At 46.2% G+C, this 25,990-nt stretch overlaps 1 protein-coding gene across 5 annotated transcripts in view; it reads left to right on the top strand.

Annotated features, from left to right (window-relative positions):
• The window catches only part of APLP2 (amyloid beta precursor like protein 2), a 41,834-nt gene that overhangs the window by 3,211 nt on the left and 12,633 nt on the right, over positions 1–25,990 (top strand). For 4 of the 5 annotated variants that reach the window (XM_085209133.1, XM_085209135.1, XM_085209134.1 and 1 more), the window contains exons 2-7: positions 16,177–16,350; positions 17,536–17,665; positions 20,446–20,558; positions 22,054–22,229; positions 22,748–22,965; positions 24,573–24,740. In XM_085209133.1, coding sequence (XP_085065259.1) covers positions 16,177–16,350; positions 17,536–17,665; positions 20,446–20,558; positions 22,054–22,229; positions 22,748–22,965; positions 24,573–24,740 — 979 coding nt within the window. The remainder of the gene's footprint in view (positions 1–16,176; positions 16,351–17,535; positions 17,666–20,445; positions 20,559–22,053; positions 22,230–22,747; positions 22,966–24,572; positions 24,741–25,990) is intronic. The other variant, XM_085209136.1, reaches the window with a different exon arrangement.

The following is a 25,990-nucleotide window of genomic DNA, read 5'->3' as shown; positions in this document are numbered from 1 at the left end:
TTCTCCAGTTGGAAACATGAGGCGTGTGCTCTCCCCAGCCTTTCACGTTGGGACAAGACAGCCTTCACGTTTGAGCTCTTTGGCACCTCACACTTCTTGTGAGCTTGGGGAAGTTGACATCGTCCTTCAGCTGTTTGCTCTCGTGCTGCTTATGTGCAGTAAAACAGTGCTGTCATTTATTTTTATTTAATTCATGCAGTCAGCACCTCTGAACCATTGTTAATTGAAGATGTTGGCTCTTAATTGGAGTACTTCAATACTCAGGATGGCCAAAAACCATTTGGGTGAGGCTTCTGCCTCAGAACTGTACCTGAACTTGTGACGTCGTCCTTTTTCTCTCAAAAAGTGTGATCTGGACTCATAGTGGCATTTCCTATCACTGCTTTTTACTCTGAGTGGAGCCTTCCAGGCACGTTGCCTATATGCATTTTGTATTTCCACTTCTGAATTTCCATTTCCAACGCTTTCCTGTAGGTGCCATTAAATCTCAGGTCTGTGAGAGAGACAGCGGGTTGACAGCGTTGTGCAAAGCCTCCAAGTGACTCTTCCATGTATGTATTTACTTAACAAATGGGATAAGCTGGGGGCTCCTCTTTGCTGTGCTTCATCCAGGATGGCACCCTCACTCACTTTGCCTCATTAGGAGATCTGATGGCTCTGTACTGGGAGCACTGGGCTGAGTGGTCACTGGGCTGAGGCCAGCTGCAGGCTGTGGGTGCTGGAGGGTTTGGGATCTCAGGAAAAATAGCTTATGGTTCTTATTTTGTTGCTCTTGTTGCTTCTGAACTCCTGCAGAGGTAAATGACCAAATCCTCGTCGAGATCTTGCATGTGGATAGCAATTCTTTTACTTGGCAATAGACTTGCAGTCCTCTCAGCTGGGACAAGTGTATATTCCTGTCCAAATTCCTGAACGATCCCTTAGAAAAGAGAAGGCAGAAGTGCAGCTGACTGTTTTGTGGCTCTGCTGCTTGCTCTGCAGTCTCATATTAACTTCATCTGCATTTGCAAAACCTCCGACTTGAGACAGACGATGCAAATCCTCATCTTCTGCAGAGGATGGCAAACCGATTTCACCAGCAGCAGAACACAGCCTGGCTTTGCACAGCCAGGTGACCACAAGCACGTGCTGCTGGGCTGCTGACTGCCCAGTGTTACAGGACTGCTTTGTGCTGCCAGCAGGGAGAATGCTCTCCTTATTTTGGTGGCACTGCACAGAGCCGTGCTGGGGGGCTGGGCTGTCCTTCCACCCCTATGGAGATTCACCTTGCAGCACGCTGCCCGCTGCCCACCCTCTGCTTCGTGGGGGCTGCTCTGTGAAGCTTTGGAGGGCTTTACTGAGGAGACAGAATCAATAACAGTTTGGCTTGGATGGCCTTGCTGCGTTTCCAGACTAACTGAAAATCATTATGAAATGATGACTTTGAGTTTTTTCAAGTCTCCGAACGCAAAGAGTTTAAAAATTGCCTGCGTCGTTTAAATGCAATGCAAAAATAAATAACAGCACAGCTGATGGAGCTGGTCCTTTGCTGGCTGGTTTGGTGGAGCTCCGTGTGCCATGCAGGCTGGGCACAGTGCATCTTTGCAGCGTGACTCATCATATAGGAGGAGCTGTGCTGGGGGAGAGAACCATGCTGGGATTCCAGGCTTTGGCTCTGTGACAGGGATGCATTTAGGTAATTTCATACGATAAGCTCTCTAACAAAATTACAGCAGTCAGAAGTATGGCCCGATTCAGGTCAAGGACGTGGAGGGAGATGCACGCAGAGCCGGGCCGTGGTTCCTCCTGGCTGTCGCAGAAGATTGCTGCTTAGGGAAGTTTCCATTTAAGAGTTGCTAATTATCATCTTACTGTCCTCTTCTTGCTGATCACATCAAGCAAGCTGACAACCAGCCTTAGCAGACATGTTGAAGTAAAAGTAGTGCTTAACCTTGTAGTGCCCTTTCTCATTTAGGTCTGTTTTTCAACCAGCAAAACGTTTGCTGCTCAAATGGCATTTTTTTTTTTGAGCGTTTGCTGGCCAGTGGGCTTTTCATTCTTGCACTGGGGAAAGTTGTTCTGTTACCTCTCTGCTCTCACAGACTTGTCTTTCCTCAGGCAGCAGTGCTGCCTTGAAGCACTGTGATAGACAGGGATACCAGCTCAGAAATCATCTGCTGCTGCTGTCCTTGCAGGGGTGCGGGAGGCTGGCTGAACAACTTGGGATTTTCTGGGAGTTGCCTCTGTTAACTTGGATGCTTAAATGGAAAGCCAAGCATTTGCATTTTTAATCTTTGGGCTTTTCTTTAAAGGCTTTTACATTATTTTTAGCCCCAGCTCCCTGCCAAAAGACTCATCCCTATTGTTTTGGATTTGGGGTTGATGAATCCCACTAATTATGATGTCACTGCGTAGTGTGAAGTGACAGCAACAAAAAGAAAAATGTTGCCCGTGCCATCTGTTACAATAAGCATCATGCACTCATGTTAGATTTCAAGTGGATTTGGAGTGCATATTCACAACAGACGCTGGGCTCTGCTTAGGCGTATGGTGGCCTGCAGCATAAAGCTTTTAATCACCAAATTCCCTCTGTGGTTTTGGATTTGGTGTGGCACATTGCTGGGTCTTAGCAGGTTTTTTATTTTATCGGTGTTTAATCTTTTCCCATTCGTATTGGGACTCATAACTTGCCAGAAGTGGCCCTAGAGCAATGGGTGTGAATTACACTCAGTCACTAATGCTGCGTGTTGGGTGCTGACTTATTACCCTGGTGGTCTTACAGTAATTGTGGCCTGAAATAGAGAGAAGCAGATTTGCTTTAATCTGCTAAGTATTCCTCTCAAAAGATTAAATGCAAAATGTTGATTCGAACCTGTGCTTTGAGTTCCCAGTGAGTGCATTGGCATTTGAACGTGACTCTTTCTCTGCATAATTTATCAAAGCTCTCGCTGAAGAAATTGAATTTGATGTCTGGATCGTTTGACGCAGCAAGATCAGGTGTGCATTTAGGAACCCGAAAAAATGGAACAGTGTTGAGATCCACGCGGTGCGCTTTAGCCAGCATAGCAGCCTTGGCCAGAGGTGAGCTCTGCAGTGCAGGATGTATGGCAAGGCTCGTGTTTTCATTCGGTGTGACGTGTGCTGGGAAAAAGGGAGACAAGTGGTTGAGGGCGCAAGGCGACATGGAAAGCAGCTGCTGCTCCGCAGTGGGGCAGGATTCTTGCGGCTCCCACTTGGGCTCTTGGAATAAGATGAGCACCTCTAAGTAGTGGAGCTGCAGGGTTTCAAATGACGTCCAGAGTCCTTCAGGATAGCTTCATAGCCCCAGAACTGGAAGCATCAAGCAGTGGAGAAGGTGTTTTCTTGCAGGCCAACCAAAAGAGTTTGGTTTGGGGTTTTGAAACATGAAGCTTGGCTTGAAGAACACCAACAGAAGCTTTGTACCCGCTGCCCCCTCCACTGCTCCTCATAAACGCTGGCTTGTTCCCATTGCATCAGTGCTTGCTGTGCAACAAAGCTGGGCACTGTGTGGGTATTCTGTTCAGGGCAGCAGCCGCTTTCTCGGAAGCAATTTCCCAATAACAAAGGCAGGAGATGAATGGCCTGCCAGAGCGCAGGCTTGTTGCAGTGTAGTGTTTTGCTGCCCTGTCCCTGCGCTGTCTGCAGCTGGCTTTGTGCTCTGCATCGCAGCCTGTGGTTGCTTTAGGTCTCCCACCTTCCAGCTATGGGCTCGTGCTCTTATCCTGTGCGTGTTCAACATGTATTTGTCACGCTTAATCGCAGCAGCTGATGTGGTTTACTTACACTGCTTTGATGCATCGTGTTTTGGATAATGTATTCCTTCATTTTCAGTTCTTGTGACTTGCTTCAGAATGTCTTCAGTTCTCAAGTCAAAAGACAAAGAGATAACCCTCAGCCAGCTGATCCCCTTGCAATCCCTCTGCCTTCTCTCCCCTCCCTTTGCTCAGGATCCTTTGCTCAGCGCTGTGCCTGAGCAAAGACTGAAGGGAAGAGCTGGATTCCTAATGGAGCAGGGCTGCTAAGACGCCCAGAAATCTCCGTTCAGATTTGCCTAACTGTAAAACCTGCAATACCAGCAAGAAGCATTTTGAAGTCTAGGCTGTGGAATTCCTGGGTTTGGATGGATTTGTTGTGCTCAGTTGTATTAAGCAAGCTTTTGGACCTTGCTCCACATGAGAATTAGTGTAGGGGGAAGAATACTGTTCAAAGTATAACCACATGGGAGGTTTTCCCCAGGGCATCTGTAGCACGTTAATTCCCTCTTTCATTGTGGGGCACAGACCAGAATGGATCACTGTAGCCCTTTTGTGATTCCTGCTGATGTATTTCAAGGGTATTACAGCTCTGAAAAGGCCAGTGCCCTACTTGTTAGTCAGGTGTATGCAAACAGCTGAACTGGTTGCTCCAGAGGAGCACGTTATGAAGATGACCCCAAAACGTGGGGCTGGAAACTTCATCCATAGGGTGGAGGAGGAGAAGTGGGCAGCGCTGCCTGCAGAGGCCGGTGGGCCTTTTGCCTCAGGCAGAAGCAGCCACAGCATGATTTCCTTTGCCTGGTTGGCCTTGGGTTTGATTTGACTTCTTGTGTTCCCTGTCACCGTCCTTAAAGATTTTTTGCAAGAAGTTAAATTGCTGTTCCTTATTGTGTAAGTGGTTGATGGCTTTATTCATGCTGTTCTGTTATTATATCCAATAGCCTGTGATTATTAAATCTGTCTTGGTCGTATAACTGAGGACATAACCAAGATTTAGCTACAGCTGGCAGCCAAGTAAACCACCTAAGGGGGGTTTAATGTTCACAGCTGTCTGTAGCTGCACTTCCAGCACTGATTGCTGTGATGTTCACTTTGAGATGCATTGCCAGTTATACAGACTCTTTATTTCCTCGTGCCATAATAAGAGGCTGGTCAATTTTGACTCTTTGCAACAGATAACTCTGAATACTCTAGATCTATAAAACAGAGAATTGTGTGTTTTGTAATATTTGCTTTGGAATTACTTCTCTGGTTTAGAATATCTCTTCAGATGCATCTCTGAGCAGCATCTGTGTAACATCTGTGTATGTGTGTACATCACATGTAAGATGATGCTCTTTAGCAATGGAGCTGCAAAATACACCGTGGAGTATATGAAGCACAAAATAAAGATACATTCTGAGCATCCCTGAGTGGTACAGTCTGGTGGAATGCATCAGGATGGGGACATCTTCAGCTGAATTTCAGGTTCCAAATTGCTGAAATATGAACCTGGTGCTGAAACACAGCCTGTTGGTGTCTGTACAAACACCTTCTTGTTCTCTCTTTCTCTGCCATGGATGGATGGGTACTTGGGATCCCTATGAGACACCTGCGCTCCTGATTGAGACTTGAAGTTGTGCACTTGGTGGTGGGTTGCTTAGTATTGGAGTAGGTCCTGCAGGGATGAGAACTGCCCTCAGGAATGAAGAGTGATCCCAATGAAAAGGACTGTTCTTTGTATTCCTGCTGCTCTGGACTAATAGTCCTGTCCCTTTTGTTTGTAGGTAGAACTGTCAAAGTTCAGATGACCTCTAATGGAATCACGCAGCTGGTTAGTTAGTCCATCCATCATTGCTGTCCAGGTTTTACAGTTGCTTTGCAGCCTTTATACGTGAGCTTTTTTTTCTTGCCCGCTTTCCTCCTCTTAATCTATTGAGTGTTTTCAGTCAAAGCCAAAAGCGCTCAGTGCAGGATTCTCACAACCTTCTGAGTATCCCTGGCATCCCCAGCTCCTGCCAAACTCATCCTGCACTGCTGGGTTAGCTGGAGGTGCGTGGAGAGGCAGCCTCGAAGACAGCTGAGCCTTAGGCTGCTTAGGAACACGTTGAGGCCCTCAAAGGTTTTTATATATCCATCCAAAATAAGGATATTAGAGTGAGACATTCCTGGCTCTCTGGTGCTATTACATCACCAAGCTATAATTTCAGCATGGCTCCTTCTCAAGTGCTGATTTCTTATGACGTGAGGCACCTGAACACGTTCCATAGGACTAATCCATTGCAGAGATGTGCCAGGTTTTGGTGAGGTTGCTGTCTGCAGCTCTGTGTCTGCATTACAAATCTTGCTGGGCCGCGTCTGGAGTCAGCTAATGAAAAATAAAACGCCACTCCCTGGCGTGAGAACTTTGTGCAGTGTTCTCATCCTTTGACTTTGAGAAAGCTATTGGAGGTACTCAGCCCATGGCTAGGAAAATGGTGAATGGCCTGTTACATCAATACTGCCATCGATCTTCTCTCCCGTCCCTCTGTAGTGATGGGGTTTATGTGTGAAGTCAGCATTTCCATTGCAGTCCGTATCTGCTTTGTACAGTGAAAGAAAGTAAAACTTGTGACAGCCAAGCATTTATGCTGTGCTGCTGGGTAGGTGTACATTGCCTCTTGTTCCTGAAGGTGTAGCTTGATTGTCTAAAACTGTTCTGCTGGTTCTTTTCCAAAGGGTGAATTCCCCTGCTGCTGCAGAACGGGCAGGTTTTGCTCCCAGGTTGGTAATAAAGCTTGTGGTTTGTAATGCTTTTGTGCTTCGAAGTCCTCGCTGCAGTGTCATGCTCCTTAAGAGCTGTCTGGGGGCTGAGCAGCAGGGACGTGCAGCCACAGAACATTGCCATGCCTGCCACCAGCTCACATTTTTCACACCAAGTTAGCTGGAAATAGGAAAGAACTGTTCTATAACACCTTCAAAATTGGCAGAAAGTGTTTAAGGAAGCTTGTAGGAAATGGGGTGTCTGTGTACCACGTGTTCCTCCTCCCTGAAACCAGGAGGAAGTTGCTAACAGCAGTGTTTTGCTTTCTTCTGTTTTGTCTCTGTGCAATGCTGTGCAAACTGATAGACCTCGATAGCCCCCATAGCTATAAAACTTAGCACAGACAATTTGGGCACGTTCGTGCAAGGTGCAGCATCGCTGAACTCCTACGGAACAGCAGCCTTGACGTACCTGACGTTCTGTGCTGGCTTCTGTTGAACTAGTTTTACTTTCTGGATCAGTAAAATCAATAAAGGGGATCCGGCCCAGCTTTAGTCTGTGCTATAAATTACTCCTTAATTTTCTAATAGCATTAAGCAGTTAGTCTAAGTAGAGGCCTATCACTTCTCTTAAAGGAGCTGTTTAATACATCCATTAGAGTTTCCATATGCTGGTTTAGCTACGATATGACATGGTGACTGTTAAACCCCAGCTGATAAATTAATGCCTCAGAAATAAAATGCTCCTGAATTAGTCAGGATTGCTTTTAAAGAGCAAAAGATGGGAATCCATTAAGGTGTTACAAAGTCCTTTCATGGCTTTGTGTGACCCTGCTGCTGGCAAAACTCGAGGGGTGCTCAGGCTCTGCTGTTGGACCTCTCTCTTCTGATAGATGCTGAATCTCAATGGGTGAGCCTTGGGGTGGTGGGGTTCGCCTTCTGTACCGGCCTTTGAAAGAAGAAAGGAGGTGGTGAGATCAGGCCGAGTCCTGCTCTTTGTGCTGGGGTGCCTCGTAGAAATGTTTGGCTGTTGGGTGATGAACTTCGAAAGAAGCAAATAAACTTTGCCCAGTTTGGGTGTTGCTGCAGGCTGCCTTCCTGCAGTCCTTCAGCGCTTGCCTTTATTTATTTATAGGTTTCTTAAAACCACTTGTTTGTGCACGTCCAGTTGCCAGCATTGGTGGAGGGAAGCTGGCAGCTTCTCCTCGGTTTGGTTGCTGTTTGCTGGGATCCAAAATAGTCACAAAAACCGAAGGGCTGTTTTTCTGTGGGAACTGGAGATGGGTTTTTCTGAGCTCATTCTTTCACTTTTTTTTTTCTTTTTTTTTTCCCCAACCCATAAGTGGTAGGATCTCTTCCTAACAAGCAGCTTAACTGCAAACTCAACTCTGTGGAGCCTGGATCAGCAGCTGCTTGGCAGAATGGGAGCAGCGCTGTGTTGGAGCAGTGGCTTTCCTGTTTTCAGACGATGGTCATTAGCACAGCCTGGAATGCCAAAATCATGTAAAAACCTCCTGGTTTCCCCTTCCCGTGGAGAAGTTTGATCTGTGCTGTTTGTGTGTCAGAAGATCTGAGTTATAGCATGGAGTGCTGCAGCATGGTGTGAGCGGTTCCTGTGGAGTTCTTCCCATGTGTTACAGGAGGTTTGTGTGTTCCCAGGTGCAGGACTTCAAGGTATAACTTCATGCTTCCAAACCCTTGCAGTCCATGCACATAAGCAGCCAACTGGTGATACAGAGCAACGTCCTTCAAGGGAGCTGAACTCGAGCTCAGGAGTGGCTGAAGGCAAAGCATGCCTGCACTGCAGACTTTCCACTTGTTATTTTCCCTTTATCTCACATGTTTTTTTTTCCAGGTATTTTTCCTTGCCACTTTGCATTCTTGATGCTCTGCTGAAATACGCTCTTCTGTTTCCTGCCTGCTTTCTGGATCGTGGTGGTGCAGATCAGACCACAATCTGTGCAGCCTTTTTATCTTATCGCGTGACATCGGGGCGGTGAGACGTGTGGTCAGGCTGAGAAACCACATTTCTGCAGCATCCACCCCCCCACAGCTTGTCGTGGTGAGCTTCACAGCTCTCTAAAACAACATCTGCACAGATTCTTTTAAATATATCCCTGGAATGCTAAATCACTTTGGATCAGCAGTTTTAAGTGCTCAGGTTCTTTTGCCTGATGATAATAAATTCTTCTCTGTCTCCTTTCTTCCATTTCTGCTCACTAGAATGATGAGGGAGCAAGCGTATGCACGTGATTTGGGATGAGTTTTGGTCTAGGAGCTAGTTGCTTTTGCTTCAAACAGATTGTTTGGAAGTGATGGGAGGTTTTTGTAACTGTTCTTTCCTGTGTATTACGGAATCTCCGTATCCTGGTTACTGCAGTGGTTGTATTCCCCAGCTATTGTGTAGATAAAGTGCCTTGAGATGGAAAGGATTCATTATTGAACTGTGTGGAAAAGTTACTTAGGAAATAGCATGTCTGAGTGCTGCTCCTCGCATTGCATTGTGCTGCTAACAGCCATAAATACATGGTTCTGCTTTCAGCCACGTGCTGCATTTCCCAGTGGCTTTTCTCTCACTTGATTTTTAGTGCACGTGAAAACATCATCTTGTACTGAAGTTTTCCCTTACGGGCAAGATAGCAAGGCATCTTGACTCTGTGTGGTTCAGATGCCCAAATAACTCAAGTGGGAAAGCAGTAATTAGTCTTGCTGTGCAGGGCAGCATGATGGCACAGATTGGAGCGTCGGGGGCTGAGGATTAGTCCAGGCTGAGCCTCTGATGCGTGACCTTAGGCAGGTCACTTGACTTTGTGCCTTCGTTTAGCCCCGCAATAAATAGGTCTGGTCTGTTGTGATGTGACTTAGGAGGGCTCTGTATGAAAGTGCATTAAATAGCCCCAACGCTGGGTTTCCCCAGAGCAGGGCAGCGTGGCCAGCAGTCTTGGCACCCGTCTGTGCACGGTGGTGATGTGCTGCTGGTCTTTTTTCTCCACCTCGGACTTTTGGGGCTGCTCTCATGGCAAGCTGCTCTGGTCCCAGCTGTTACACACAAGTCAGGGAAGCTTGGGGCTGTCAGAGGGGCTGCTCAAAGGGTGCAGTTCTGGTACAGTAACACTTGTTCAGGAAACGTTTCGAATGAGTAGATCTGAACTTTGCCTCTCTAGGGGTAGAGAAGAGAATGCTGAAGGCAAGCATGTTACGCACGCAGCTCGGGAAGCCTTGGATTGTGGCTTTGCTGAGTCTGCTCCCCACGACTAGCTGTGCAGCAGCGCTGCTCTCCCTGTCTGCATCGCACCGTCTCCCAGTGCAGATGTCTGATGGGCAGATTATCTGCACAGTGACTCATGTAGGATTGGTTTGTGGAGCATGATAGGCTAGAGGAGGAGCGGGGAGATAATCTGCTGTGTAATTAGTGCACATTCCAAGGGCAGAGAGGCTGCCTGTGAGCCACAGGTACTGGGAAGCCCCTTTTCTCTAGAGAAGGGCAGATCTGAGTGCAGGAGCAATAATGCTCTGGGCCTTGGCTTTGTGTTGGTGTTTGTAGCGCTCTGGCTGCTGTCAGCACATCTGAAAGGACAAGGGATGTTGTCACTGAATTTCTGAGCGTTCAAGGCTGCACATTGGCCATGCATGGGGTGGATCTAAATATAAACTGCACTGAGCCAGCAGTGCAGCTCCTGCATCGCTTCCCAGTTTTTGGCTGCTGCACCACCAAAGTTGATAAAGGAGGAGCAGATGAGAATGCCTCCCCTTCAGCAACTTACAGGAAGCTGAAGGCTGCTTGACTGAGATTTCTGCCTCCTAAATTCAACGGCAAACACAGGCTGGTATTATCAGCTCACACCAGATCTGCCTGCAGACAATAATTCTTCCTGTCCTGGAGTCCTGCCCATGTGCATTATTGTAATTATCAGCAATTTAAAAAAAAAAAAATAATAATAATAAAGCAGTAGAGCTAGGATGAGCTGCTGGTCTGTAGATTTACTGCCTGCTGTGTCAGACATTCATCAGCCTTGCCGGGTTCAAGCCACCTATCTGCTGAATAAAACAGGAGGAGGAGGTTAAGGAAAACAAAGCTTGGAGCAACACTGGAAGCACAAATGGAAAGCTCTGCTCGTGTTTAGGAGTTATTAATCCAAATACAGGGAATCTTAAGTATTCTGTTTAGAATACCTTGGTTGTGAGGTTGAATGCTGAGCAGTGCACAGAGACCTGGGCCAGCTTGGCTCTGCTCCGTGTGCTCTCCTGCAGAACTCACCAGGCCGCAGTGCTGCAGTTTGTAGCTGTACATCAATTCCTGAGCTTTTCTTTTAATTTTGCCAAAGACCAGCATGTGCTATGGAAGGAGAAATCCCCACGTGTGCCTGGAGGCAGCAGAGATGTGGGCTGTGCTCAGAGGCAGCAGGGCCCTGCGTGAGTGTGTGTGCCAGTTTGCAGCCCAGGAAGGGGAGGAGGATCAGAATGCTCACGTGTGTAAAAACAGCATCAAGGGCTGCTTCACAGGAAGGCTGATAAAGCAGAAGAACTCATGTCTGCGTCAGAGGAGATATTTCAATTCCTCAGTGGTCTCAGAAAAGGCAAACGCCTGTGCTTTATGTCTGCAGTGACTGTGCTGTGTGGAAGGAGCTGCTAGGGAAAGTATTCTTTTCAATGAAATCCAGAAAAGGCTTGTTTTCTTTTCTAAAATTAAGTAGAGATGGGAATTGTAATTTATCCAGATAGGATCAGTGCCAAACAGCCCGTTCTGAAGTCTCTTGGTTTGTGCTGCATGTGCGTTATGGTGCAGGGAGCAGTATTTCTTCTGAGGGCCTTCACGTTTTGCAAACATAAACATCACAGGTGATCTTTCACAGTGCGGTGTGGCACTTCTTGGCAGTGGAGCAGCAAATAGTTGTGGAATATTTAACCCTTCTGAGCAGGAAATCAGCTCTGATCCATGGACAGTCGTACAAAAGGCATTTTCTTGTGAGGTCAGGACGTCCCCAGTGTGTGCCTATGAGCTCTGCCTGCACTCAGTGCTGCTCACACTCCAGGGTCTCTGAGGAATCCCAGGGGCTGAAGGTTCCGTTTTTGAGTGCTGCTGCAGAGGAAACCTAAATGCAAAGTGAATTTGAAACAAAGGGTCCTGTCTGCTGCATTGTCAATTGTGTAGCCGTGATTTTCCGTAATGGATATTCTTAGATTTTCTTTGTAAGCTGTATAATATGTGAACAACTCTTTGGAAGTGAGAAGCAAACCTAAGATTTCCTGTTGAGCTCCTGGGTGTGCTGGGATAAAGGCTCCAGTTTGGGCTCATCTGATCGGATGTGTGAGGTTACTGCAACAGCTCACCCCCCTGGCAATCAGAATTTGGTTCCTTCTGACATTTTGCAGATATCTGTGCTATTAAGGAAAGCTCAAAGAAGACGTTCCAGTCACCTGTACCCCAGCAGCGTGCTAGAAAGCTTTCCTGAGGAGCAATTGATAGTGGAATAGCCAGCCTGCTCAGTAAGGTACGTTGCAATGAGGTGTAACAGATACTAGAAGCTTAAGGAAAGTGGTTGTTTTTTCATGTTTGTTGCATTGTGGGTTGGAACAGGCCCTGCTGGGTGTCCCCATAGCCTCTGTTATTTGTATCTGCAGTGTGGGATGAAGTTTGAGGTTAAAGGACTGCATCTGCTGTGAGAATGCTGCTGTGCTCTAGTGAAGGTGCCCACTGCCCACATCCCTCGGTGCCACATCCCCACAGCTCTGAACACCCCAGGGATGGTGACCCCCTGCTCCCTGGGCAGCTGTGCAGTGCAGCACTGCTTTTCCAGAGAGGAAATTGTTCCTAATCCCCAACGTGAACCTCCCCAGCACAACATGAGAGCATCACCCATAGCCCTAAGAAAGCCAAGACCAATTTGAGTTGAAAATTTCTCTTTCCTTCCTGACTTGCATCTCTCGATTCATATGGCAGACTCTTGCAGGGCAAAAGGGAGGTCCCCTTTTCAGGTTACAGAGCCCGTGCTTCTGGGTGGGCAAAACCCACTGGTGAAACCTGCTGGCTGAAGTTGAAGAAATTAGGAGTAAACGAAGATCTGGATCCTTAGAGAGAGGTACTTCCATCAGAGAAATTTAGAGGTCTGAATTCCAGTGTTTCAGATCCATAAATCAGGCACTGTGTGACAGGGTGAGGAATTTAACTGACGTTAACTGCCCAGAGATGTGTGTGTTTATGGAATCCAGTGCTTTTTTTTGTCTTGGAAAGCAAACTTTCCAAAAGAATTACACCAAGAGGCAAAGTGGAAATTATCATGAAACATTTTGAAACTTCAAGTGCCAGCAAGGCTAATAGTGGTTTAAGTAACAATTTTTCCCAAGCAAGGTGTTCTTGTGTTAGGGATGTGCATTCATGGGGTGACAGCTGCTGCAATAGTGTTGCAGAGGCTGTGCAGGGCTGGGTGGATGCTCAGGTATGTGCCCCTCACAGCCTGCTCCTGCAAAGGGATGCCCTCTTCCATTTATGGCTGGGAAAGTCCCGAGGAGAAACGTGCTTGTTTTCTTCATCCTTCTGCAATGTAGAAAGGGGGGAATTCTCTGGAATACCGAACGGCTTAACTAAGGACGTGCTTTTATCCTGAGCTTACCAGCCCTCCTTTTGTAGAGTAATGCTTTGAGCATAGAGCAACCAGCTCTTGTGTGAGTGCAGTCAGGGCCTGCTCAGCCTGAGCAGCTCTTTTTGGTAGGCTGATATCACTGTGGGGCAATGGAACTTTGGTCTTTACCCCATGTAGGTGAGGTTCTTCAATCGAGTGGTAAAGTTAAAGGTGTGGCCTCCACTGGGATTCCTTGTGCTGCATTCTGTCCTTACAGGTATGATGAAGTAAAAATGTTGAGTGATGTGGTTGGTGAAAAATGGGAGCTCATTACTCACAGATCTTATCTCGGGGTTAAAGATTCAGCTCCTGCACATCACAGTTCATTAACTCACCCAACTGTGCGATTCCAGAACAGACTTTTTCCATTTGATTGAAAGTGATGAAATCAAGCAAGTAATTAGTCTCGTTTGTTCAGCTGCGAATTGGGGTTTAGCATGTTCCTGTAGCCACGGCAACGGCACCCACTGATATGCAAACTGTCGGAGCAGCCCTGGAGGAGGAATGGTACCTTTGCCACAGTGTGAGGTGTCAGGCAGGAGAGACAGCAGGACTAAACAGCAGCTAACAGCAGAATGTAAATAGCGGCCGTGGGTGACTTCAGGAGGTTGGTATGTGTTTGAACAGGAGTTTTGCTTCTGGAGGCAGCTGTGAATGGATTACCTGTGGATGTTTCTGCCCTTGGATGGGAGCTGCACCTCTCCTGCTTACTCACTGACCTTATTTTGCTGCATACTTTTCTTCAAAGCAAGTTTCACAAGCACGGGCTGTGTTAACAATGTCCAAACCACTCAAAACATGCCTTGTTCTTCTTACCAGGGCCAGTGCTGTGCATGTTGGTGATGCATTTCTTTTTGTTCTTTTCAGAGTTCAGCTCAAATCTTGGATGTAGTCATAATGCTACAAAACAAAGTTTTGTTGTGGATTGCTTCCTCTAATGTACCTGATTGTTGGTACCGACAAGCTGTTTGTTTTTAGAGAGATTAACAGGCCCTCTTAGAAAGTTTGCATGTGTTTTTGGGCTTGTAAAGGACCGTTTTACACTTCCCTTTTCCTCTTGGCACAGAGGGGCAGTGAGGAAGACAGTGCAGGAGCCAAGGCTTTGCTGTGCGGTGTTGGTCGGCTCTTGCACAGCACTTGTGTTGTTCTCTTGGTCTGCACCCCTCTGTGGTGGTGGTTGTGTGCTCCAGGAGGCTGACAGACCACAGAACAACAAGTGAAGGTTTTGCACTCTAACTTTTCCCCCCTGAGACAGCGAGTGATGGAGATGTGCAGCATGCCTTCCCAAGCCTCTCAAAAAACAAGCCAGCAAACTGCTCCTCTCTTTTGCAAGAGATTCCAACGTGTTCCTGCTGCGTGTTGTAACTTCTGGGCTTTTGACTTCTGAGATGGCAAGTTTGCTGTTTATAGCAAAACTGTTGCTTTAACACTGATCTTCTGGGCAGAACTGGTGCTCTGCGTTGTCGACGTGTCAGCAAAAGACTGCAGGCTCGCAGTTGGGCTGTGAGGTTTGGCACAGAGAATTGAGCAGTGGTTGGAAGTTGGAGGTGTTTTGTTATGGGATGTGGGTGCTGGTATCTGATATATATAGTTCTGTACTTCTTTCCTTTGTGATCTCTGCTCAGATTTGCTCTCATGGATGTCTGCTGGGTGAAAGGGTTTCAGAGCAAATAAAACTTCTTGTATGTGAATGCTTCTCTCAAAGGTGCCATTGAATAGTTCTTAAAATTTGAGGGGTATTTTTCTGAAGGACAACCTGGCTCTGTGCCTGGGTATCTCAGGTCAGTCTTAGCCCTGAGCCCCAGCCATGATTTGGAGCCAGGGGAACACCGGGGTTAGAAGGGAGTCATTTTTTGTCCCTAATATCTAGAAAGCAGGAGCTGCACTTGGGGTTGACCAGCTGAATTCCTCTCTTGATCGTTTTTGACTTGCTGTGAGCGTATGTGTGTCGATTGAAGTTGGTGGGGATCTGCAGGCAGTAGGGGATGAGCAGTGCTTGCAGGGACATATGCATTTTTGAGTGCTTGAAAGGTTAAATAGGAAGGCAGGATTGGTGGCCTGGGGCAGTGCAGCCTGCCAGAAAAACAGAGCCTTGGGGCAGCGCTGCTCTGGAGCTGTCTTGCTGTTTCTCATCTGCCTTATCTGAAGCAATTGAAATGGATTTCACTCCCCCAAAACCACTTCGAAGAGCTTTTGATTTGGGAGTTCTTAGGGTGGGTTGCTTTGTTGTTGTTCTTAGGGTTGGTTTTTAGCTACACAGGGAGAGGACAGCCGACCCCTAAGCCTTCCGAAAAACCCCAGCTCTACAGTTTTAGCTTAATCCCGTTTTTCTTTTGTTCAGCCGGCAGGATTTCAGGAAGGGAAGCTGGCCTTGTTGCCAGCGCTCGCTCTGCAGTTTGACCCGGATGTGCCTTTGTGTTGTCAGGCTTTTGTCTGCTGGTGCACGGCGGCAGAACCTGGCAGGGCAGCAGCCTGGGAGTGCGTGGGGCGAGGGATAGCAGGGCTGGGGAGCTGCATCAGCAGAAGCCATCCTTACTTGGAGGGCTGGGCAAGCTAGGTGTCCATATCCCTATCCCTATCCATATCCATATCCCAGGTGTCTGAAGATCTCTGGGCAAGCATCTGACTTGAATCTCTGAGCCATCCTCCTGAAGTGGGAAGCCATTAATTTATTAGCAGAAGCAGTGCTGAGAGCTGCAGAAAGGAGTTTCTGCCAGGTGTTAATGAGATTACTTATTTATCCCCAAATACTGGGATGGAGAGCGGCTCTTTGAGTTCTTCAGACATCTGTTTTAGCTTTTGTGGGCACAGCCTTCAAGTGTGAATTACCCTTTGGTTTCAGGAAGCTGTTGTTGCAAAAATAAAAATAGAGTTTGGAAAAACAAATGCATTGCTGGTGAAAACCTGGAGCAGAGACCATCAGCTTCAAGGAATACGGCTACAGAATGTATTTGCAAGACTTTGCTGAAGGAAGTGAGAGCTCTTTGCTGGAGATGCCGGAGCCTTTCTGGTGCTTTGAGTTGTTCTGCTTTCTGTCAGGTAAAGCAATCAGCTTATGTCGTTTTTCTTTGTCTTCACAGGCACTGGCAGCCAATGCTGGGACAGGGTTTGCGGTGGCAGAGCCTCAAATTGCCATGTTCTGTGGGAAGCTAAATATGCACGTGAATATCCAGACCGGGAAATGGGAACCTGACACTTCTGGGACCAAGAGCTGCTTTGGAACGAAGGAAGAGATTCTGCAGTACTGCCAGGAGGTGAGGATTGCTGTGGGGATCTGGCTCTTCACTGCTGCAAAGGAACTGGATTTGAATTTAACCAGTCAGCAGCGAGCTAACCCTGCAGGAGGGTCGTGTTTGACTGTCTTGCTTCTCTGAGCAGCCCTACTGCACTGCTGCCATGGAAGGGCAGCACAGAACTGCAGTGGAGTTTAGGAGTTACCTCTAGTTTATATCAGCACACGCTGCCCTAAGAAGGTCCTCGGTCCGTAGGTCAGGGAGGTATCACTGTTTTCAGGGTTTGGCAGTTAGACCAGCAGCTGAGCAGCTGGGAGCCTGACACCTATTTCAGCTGGAATGTAGTGGTATTGCTATCAGTGACATATGCATATCAGCCAGAATATTAGCCAAATATTTTCGCCAAAACGTTGGCTGTACTTTTAGGTTCTTCGTACTTTATTGTAAAGCCTTAATCTCCTTTCAGTGTGCTCCAGATACTGCAGCATATTGGCCTTGAAGAGTGTCTTTAATTACTCCATGGAGGTGACGAGCATGTAAAATACCACCAGGAATGTGTTTTTTTTTTTACTGGGAAGGTGATAGAGCACACTATGTCTGGACTGGAAAACTTTTAATACTGTTTTACAAGGCTGATGTAACGGGGGCTACATGTGCTTCACGTAGCGGAAACCTAAATATAAATCAGTGTCTGCACTTGAGAACTTGAGCAGAAATGTTAACAGGTTATAAATGGAGCAGGCATAAGGAAACCTGAGTAGTTAGGTGCATATTAGCTTGGCAAATGATGAGACAGTCTGAAGATGTTATTAGTCCTTATTATTGCTGCTTGCCCTCTTCCGGAGGGTATCACACTGTCAGTGCACCAGCCAAAATGGAAGGGGTAAAAATACTCCTCCTCCACCTCCGTGCAAAGCCAGAGGCCTCAGTTCTGTGCCCAGCTTTTGCCCCTAACCTGGCTTTCTCCTCCCACGTGTAAAGAAGTGGTGACATGTTCTGTTGCTGATGCCCTGTGTGATAAACAGCTGGGGGCTTTTTTATGTCTTCAGCTGTTGGGAGCTTGATCCAGAAGAGAATGTGTATCTGTGTACAAATTTGAAGTTACTCTTGTTCAGAGAATTGGCCTTGCTTCTTTTGGCTGAGAGCCATTTTGTGCATTCCTTGTCCTTTCTGGAAATAAATTTATCTGTGGTTCTTTTTAAACAGATGTATCCAGACCTTCAGATTACAAATGTCGTGGAAGCCAATCAGCCTGTCAGTATTGACAGCTGGTGCAAGAGGGGGAAGAAGCAGTGCAAGGACCACACTCATATCGTTGTGCCCTACAAGTGCCTGGGTGAGTGCACGACGTGCTTCCCTGCATTCTTGTGGGAGAGGGGTAAAGAATTGCCTCCTGGCTTCTTAGAGAACATCTGAGTTTATCAAGCTTCTCCCATATCGGGTTGCCATTTCCACATCCAACTTCCACTCAGATGGTTTTATTTCCACAAGATGGGACTCTGCCTTTTTCCAGCAGATCAACAGCTTGATAACAGCTGCACTGGAATAATGGTGCCTGGCGTGAAAAAGAAATCCCCGTTCTCTCTGCAACTGCCATAAAAACCTGAGGGCTATTGTATTTGAATATCACAAAGATACTGGGATTTAATACTCTGATCTTATTTTTGTGGAGCTTTAATATTTTGTTGCCTTGGAAACTTAAACACTCTCCCTGTTCAGGCTTCCTGCTTCAGTCTTGGCAAGAGATCTCTATTCTGTTTCAATGCCTATATTTAAACTTAGCCCTGCTTCTTGCAGCTATATCCTTCATCCCCAGTTTTGAACTGTGAAAGATATCAGATAAACTGTCACGGATTTCACTGTACTTTCCAGAGTCCATCCACCCACTGCAATCAGGCAGCACTTGTTTACCATGCAGCTTTTGACCTGTAGGCTGTGACTGGCACTGCTGCGCTGGTTTTCTTAATTACTGCATGTATGTCAGGTTAGCATGTGGGTTGGTATAAGAAAGCACAAGGAAATTCCAGAGGTCTGTGTAGGTACTGTTCTCCTGTATGTAATACCTTCCGCAGAGCATCAGTAAAAACTGAATTTGGTGTGGTTACATCCCAGGAGAAAGATGCATCTCTTTATAGGTGTAGAAACTCAATTGGAGAAGCAACCAAACCTGACTGATCAGACCGAGTACTGTGTTGTACTGGTGGGAATAAGGATGAAATCAAGGTCTATGGGTTTATAAGGAATCATCTGTTTTAAAAATAATCCTCTCCCAGGCGTGTTCTTCAGCTGGAAATTAACCTGATTTTGTGGCACAACCCTAAAATTGGAGAAGTACGAAGCTGTCTGTTAAAGGCTGTCACGCGTGTCATCTGCTGCAGTGCTGTGGGCTTGTGAGGCTCAGCCTGTCAGCTCTTTGGTTTTTACATCTGAGTTACAAGTTGTAAAATACATTTTTGTGGTCTCTATCAGTTTGCAAGCTGCTTGTTGTAAATGGGTGATGAGCACCTCTGGGGTATGCAGGGCATTTTTATTGTAGTCCAGCTGCATGTTTTCCTCCAGTTGCTGCTGGTGTTTCCCTTGCTGCATTAAGGAGCTGACAGTCTTGAGACAGGATCTTGCTGTCCTACTGTGTTTAACCTCTCCTGCCTCTCCCCTGCCAATGAAAGCTCTTTTGTATTTCAAAGGTGAAGAGGGGAGAGCAGGGCCCCTAGCACCAGCACCCAGCTGTAAAATAGAGGTAACAATAGGATGGTGGAAGTGGGGCTGAACTGGTGAGGTGTGAAGAGGCAAACTGCTGGCTGAGCTGCCAGGTGCCATGGGAACACCTCTTCTGGCTGCTCTCATTCTAAAAGGAGGAGGGTTTTTTTGATTAATAGTGGTCATCAGTGAAGTAGGTGTCCCATTAATGTGCCATGCATAGTGGTTTTCCATTTACAGCCTGAGATGAGAGAACTTCCCATGTCTTTCATTCCTATATTAGAAACGGGCTCTGTGGCAGCTGTTTATTAATGCTTGTTATTTCTGATCAGTTTGAGTCTTCTGCCCCCAAAACCACGGCCTCTTGACTTTAAAGTTGAGTCAGTCTGAAAGGAGGAAGCTGCCCATCAGGTGTGTGAGTGTGCTGCTTTGCAGCGTTTGGACTGATGATCTTTTCTTACCCTTTTTAGGGTATCTAGGCATTTTCTTATTTAGAAATTACTGGAATTGGATTTTAAATCTGCAAAGAAAAATCTCAACTCTGAGAAAACGTAATGTTTTGCATTGCAGTGCTGATGTTTATTAGGAGTTTGGATTAAGTCTGATACTGATGCGACGTGTTGATGCTAAACTGAGTTGTGGTGGATATTGAAGTTGAACAGTTAAATTCAACTGATGCAAAATCTGCAGGACAAACTGATATCTTTGTCCCCTTTCTTCTCAAAAGCAAGAGTCTGGTCTTGCAGCTGTGCCAAAATTTCATTGCGCTGGTGAGGCTGTGGTTATCTAAATGCTGGAATGCAGTGTGTTTGCTGAGTCTGGTTTTACTTTGTTTTTTTGGATTTATTTTGCTATCCTCTGTTTTGGGTAGGGCTGTCCGAGCTGGGGAACGTGCCACAGCTGATCTTGAGCTGAGCCATCTGGAAACCTGAAGAACAAAATAAACAAGACTTAATCAGATACGCAGATACTAAAAACATAGATAACACTTGTGGCACATAGAAATGTTCAGGATATTACAGCAACAGGCAGCTTGAACTAGCCTTGGTATGATACAGTTCATTTAGAGACTGATGATTAAGCGCTTTGAAAGCTTCCGTATGCAGATGCAATGTTCTCGAGGATTTGCATGAAATTGCTCCAGCAATTTATTGCCAATGTATTGCCTTCAGTTCAGGGTATGTGCAGGCTCAGCCATCAGCCCGTTCTCCTGTTCTTCTCCCGGAAATTCCAAGGCTGTGGTTTTTCCCTGCCTTAGCACAGATAGCTGCTGTGCCACGAATGTGCCTGCCCTGACCTTAAGGGCACTTAGAACAGAGCTTTGGGGACACCTGATTCTGCCTTTGTCTCCTGTAGGATGTTTGTGATGGGATGGATGGACCCTTGTTCACCTCCTTGTGGCCATCTCTTGTGTTTTAGTGGGTGAGTTCGTGAGCGACGTGCTGCTGGTCCCGGAGAAGTGCAGGTTCTTCCACAAGGAGCGGATGGATGTGTGTGAAAGCCATCAGCACTGGCACACGGCAGCAAAAGAGGTAATTGAGATGCTTTGGCAAGAATGTTTACCCTGGATACGTGCGCTTGGATGGCTGTGGAGCTGGAGTGTAATGGTGTTCATCTCTGGGGTCCCTCGTTCCCATTTTGCAGGCTGCAGCCTGAGGCAGAGCAATGAAAAAATGCTTAAAAGTGCTCAAGTGACATCAAAAAAGCTCTGTAGCCAGTTGAGTTAGGCAAGACTGTCCTAAGCAGCTTCCCAAGATCATGGGCTGGGATGGAGCTGGGAATTGAAGTCATATCCCTGGGGTGCATCACGCTAACTGGTGGCTCACCCTTCCTCCCGTGGTGAGGACAGTGGTCAGAGGATGTTTGGGATTTTTCATGCACATTTTCCATTAACGTTGGTGCTGCTGCTGGGGATTTGGTTTGGAGTGCAATGTGAGTTATGTTGTGACTGATTAGTGAGGTTTTACATAAGAGATGGATTATCTTCTCAGAACAAATCTAGACCGTGGGGGCTTTGGGTGGTTTGTTATGTATGTTGGTTGGAGTTTTTTTTAAATCTGCCTAGCAAAAATATTACAAATTCTCTGTGCACCCATTTTGGCTGAGAGTAATTAAAAAAAAAAAATCACAGTTAAATATACATGTTTTAAATTTTGTGGAAAGAGTAACACAGTATTTAATTGTGACAGTGTTAGTAAATAAGAGGTTAAGGATGTACCAATTAAGCTTCTATTTCTTTAATTCCCTGGGAGAAAAACCTGTCTTAATGAAGCTGTGCTAGAGGAATTGCTTTTTAATTGAGGACAAACTTTATGTACAGAAAATATAAAGATCACTTGCTTTCAACAGATTTGTTCTCCAGAAATATTTGGCTCATTTTATATCCATGCTGTTTCAAAGCAAATCAGAAGAAAGTTCTGATCTACATAATAAAGCCTTTCTTACTGCATTTTTGTCTGCAGTGCCACAAAACAATACATTTCCGTAGTTCAAGAGAAATGTATAGACATAATGTCTAAGCATAGTTTGAATTGGGCTTTTTCTTGAATTATCCAATTGATTTTCATCTACAGCACGCTAAAATAATCTTGACACAAAGTGCAGTTGAGCAATTACTCATTTACTCATGTGAAGTTTAATAGATAAAGTTTAATGAAATGGCCAACCCAGGAAAGCAAACAGCAATTCCCTTTCTTGCAAGTGTTCTCTCCCTTGAGTTGGCACAGAGCACCTGATTATTTCTGCAGAGCTTAGCAGGGCTGTGACAAATGGGTGGTTGATAGGGGTGGGGCTGGGGGTTGTTCATTAACATCAGGAAGTGCTGCATGGCTCTGGATCAGAGACTTTTCTGGGGATTTTTGCTTATGCTACAGGTTTCAAATCCATTTTCTTGTAGTGTTCAACCTGGGGTCATACATTGCTGTTGTTTAGATTATTGGTCCTCCCATCATTGGGACCTCTGCTAGGCAAACGTTATTCAAAGTAAGGGCATGATCCTCATCTGCCACATGTGGGCTCCTCTTTCAGGCCTGTCTGACAGAAGGGATGATCCTGCACAGTTATGGCATGCTGCTGCCCTGTGGAGTAGACCAGTTCCATGGAACAGAATATGTATGTTGTCCCCAGACAAAAATTGTGGATGAGGCTCTGTCCAAAGAGGAAGAGGATGAAGATGAGGATGAAGACTATGACACTTACAAAAGGTGAGGTTCTTGATGCTCACACAGGTTAACAGCCCCGTATGTGAAGCTGCTGTTACCTGTTTTGCATAGGTGATGGGGTTTGAGAGGAGAATTTCTGTGCTTCTGAAATTCCCAAAGGAGAGTCCTGAGCATTAACACGCCTTGCAGGAGGATGAGTGACTTTTCAGTACTCCTTTTACAGCAATTGAACAGTCCCTTCTTTCCATCCTTAGTCAGAAAGACTGAAGGCTGCAATAGGTATTTCCCCACAGATATTGCAGGTTTGACCTTACTGAAAAGAAATTGTTGAATAAACATTAGGAGCTCTTTACTGAGCTAGAGACATGGAGTAGCTCTGCCGGTAATAGCTGGGCTGTTGAGTCCCATTGCTGGGGCTGATCAGCCATCAGTACACTTATTTTATCATCTTTGGTTTTCCTAAAGTAGATGAAAAGAGAGTCATTATTCTGTTATGCCAAAGGCTGGCTGCTAAGGAGCTGGCTCTGCCTTAACTCCCTAACTTAACTTTATCCCTTCAGTGAATTCCCTACAGAGGCAGGCGTAGAAGACTTCACAGGAACAGCTGTGGAGGAAGATGAGGATGAAGAAGACGAAGGGGAGGAAGAAGAGGATGTGGTGGAAGATCGTGATTACTATTATGACAGCTACAAAGTAGATGATTACAATGAGGAGACCACTACAGAGCCCACCAGTGACAAGGCTGTTTCTGAAAAAGAAGTGAGCAGTGATATGAAATGTAAGTCATGTTCTGGCCTCCAAGCTCTTCCTTCCTTGTACTCGTGTTGGCTGTCAGTTGGTGATAGATTTTTGATCAAGTCAGTAAATGCCACTTGAAAGTTTTATTTGCCAGATAAGTTAGCAAACAGAGGAAAGCTGATGATGCTTGTGTTTCAAGTGTTGAAATTAACTCTCTGGAGCACGGGCCATATGTTTCCAGATAAACAGCAGAACTGCTGGCAGAAAGCCCAGTGTTTGGCACACTCAACAGGCACCTCCATGAAGGTGCAGTGTTGAGTCAGAAAATCATATTGGCATAGGCTAATTTTGGAAAATCTGAGAGACATGTAGGGTACACCTTGAATTACTGATTTTGGGTGGGTACCTTGGATTTTGTGCGTTATACCCAGATTACAAAAAGGAAGCTTAAAGTGGCGGGGTGTGTTCTGCAGAGATGGTGTTGAAGCTGCCCTTTGAGACTGAGGATGATAGTTGGTGCCCCACTTCCAGTCTCCATGTCAGACAGTAATAGCCTTTGCATGAACCCTTCTCTTTTCACAAAAGAAAGAAAATGAGCACAATTGGTCCACTTTCATTACATAAGTATTTGCAGTAGCTCCTGCTAAGTGGTCAGTGCCATTCTGAGGGCATCTGTGTTGCAGTGTCCTATACTTTGCATGTCCAAGTGTCTGCAGAGAGAAGGAAGAGCTAAGAGGGATTGAAATTCAATTAGCTACAGATCACTGAATCGTTGCCAGCAGTTCTTGCATCTTGCTGGTAAAATGCCAGCATGCTGCAGATAATTTTCCTTGCTAAAGCAAGGCTTAGGTCATACATGTACAGAACTGTTACAGATCTGCAGATGTTGAGGCAGATTTGGAACAATTTGACTGGAGTGTTTTGGGGGTACAGTCTGTTTTCTTGAAGCACCATGTACAGCTGCTGACTTACACAGCGTATCTGTTCTCTTGCCTCAAAATAACCCACCAGCTTACATTGCCTGGTTATTGTGGAGCAGCCCTCGTCCCACAGCTATCTGGACTTTCAATATCTAGTGCACAGCCTTCAAAATCTAACAGCTCTAATTGCCACAGCGATCATGTTCCGTGTGCTTAGCCTGCCTTTTCACTTGCTTTTACACCTCACCTGTGAGACACTGAGCATCTGTCCAGGCAGAGTGCAGTGGAACAGGACGTCGCTGAATGCGTTAAGCAGCCCTAATGGGTTTTCTCTCCATCATGCTGGTTTTATGCAGCACAGGCCCTACCACTGGGACACCCAAGACATAACTCTGGCATCAGCAAAATAGATCCTTGCTGTTCTAGTGCTAGCCAATGTGAAATTACTCTTGTAGATGAAAGCTGCGTGTTGAGACTCTGGCTTGGGTAGCCTGCTGCTATGTGCTTGCTGCACAGCAGCGTGTGTAGGCCTTTCGCTTGCAGACCTTGTGGTGAACACTTGTCAAATGGTAGGAACCCCCCTCAAACTGACGAAAGCCCTTTGATGAAGGGCTGACGAGCCCAGATGTCCAGAAGGAGGTGTGAACCAGAGCCACCACTGTGTTGTACGTTGCTCGGCACGGCCTGTGTTCCTCACCAGCTCACATTCTACCCCGTCTCCACACAGCTGTCTGCTCCCAGGAGGCGATGACAGGGCCCTGCCGGGCTGTGATGCCTCGTTGGTACTTCGACTCTAACAAGAGAAAATGCATTCGCTTTATATATGGAGGCTGCGGAGGCAACAGGAACAATTTTGAGTCAGAGGAGTATTGTATGGCTGTGTGTAAAAAGATGAGTAAGTCCTGCCTCCCACTGGCCCCTTTGCAGCTAGCTATTGTCTGTCTGGCGTTTGGTGTCTCTTCCTCCTTGCCTTGGTCAAGAGAGGATCCGTGTGTAGCCCATCCTTTTGGTTCTGGTGTCTGTCCTTTTGCAGCAGTCTCCTCTTGTCTCTGCTTCTCGAGGTCTTTAGGTTTGACTTTCATGGGGAAAAGTGGTTCTGGTCGCGTGCTGTCTGTCCTCACCATCGGTCTGCAGCTTACCAAGGGCTTGGTTATCTTCTGCATCTATAGCAGGAGCCAGGGGCTGTCTCTCACCTTTTGTTATGAAAGCACTTACCTTTCTGCGTAATGGCTTTTTTTTTCCAAATATATGGAAGAAAGCACTCTCTTTCCCCAGTCACATTGCTGTGCATGTGTTTGACTAGTCAGTCCTGAAAAGCTCGCCGTTCTCCTGGAGGTGGGCGTTTTCTTGCTATTACATTTTCAGAAAACATCAGTGAAGTAGTGTAGAATTCAGATTCCCACTTTCAGCTCGGTTTGAAATATGAATCACGATTCAATCCCTGCATTTTTTTTGAGAGCTTGAGGTTTTTGGCACCAATTTCAACTGGCTTTTATGTCAGATGATAAAACTACCAAAAACATTTTAACCTCCTTATTAATCTTATTGTTGAACTCCAGCACTTCCACTTCAGCTACCATTAAAGCCTTTTGAAAGGCTTTTTGTGTTATCTGGGGCTTGGCACTCTGACTATACAGCCATAATCCTGTTTACAAAATGGGCTTCATGCAAGTGCTTTAGATTGGGCTGATCTAACTGAAGTGGTGAAATAAAAGATGTGGATGTCAGGAGCTTTTTTATACAAAAGTTTGTCCTGTTACAGAGGGATTTGGGGCTGGAAAGAGTCAGAGCCTGGTTCAGAAATGCCATGAGCAGGCCCAGAGCACAGTGCAGGTCTGGCATTGTCCTTGCACACAGCAGTGATGCTATGTTGTATGTTGCCATTCTTTCATGCAGTAATTCTTCCCCCCCTCCATCCCTGGTAAGGGGAAAGTCTGTGGAGTCCATTGCCTGCTAAACTCTTCCCCTTCATTCATGCTAAAGCAAAGGTGACTTTTGCTCAGAAGCAGGCTGTCTTCCAGAGAAGCGTTGGAGGTTTTATCTGCTCATGTTAACAAAATGGTTGAAGGGTTACCTTAGCTTTCCCATTCTGCTCTCTGTCTGTTAAAGGGCAGTGACAGAGCACATCCTGTTTGCTGTAGATCC

This window comes from Meleagris gallopavo, chromosome 26, assembly GCF_905368555.1.
Source record: "Meleagris gallopavo chromosome 26, MGAL_WU_HG_1.1, whole genome shotgun sequence".
Lineage (NCBI taxonomy): Eukaryota > Metazoa > Chordata > Aves > Galliformes > Phasianidae > Meleagris > Meleagris gallopavo.
The sequence above is the reverse complement of the archived record's forward strand: the minus strand, read 5'-3'. Positions and strand labels throughout refer to the sequence as shown.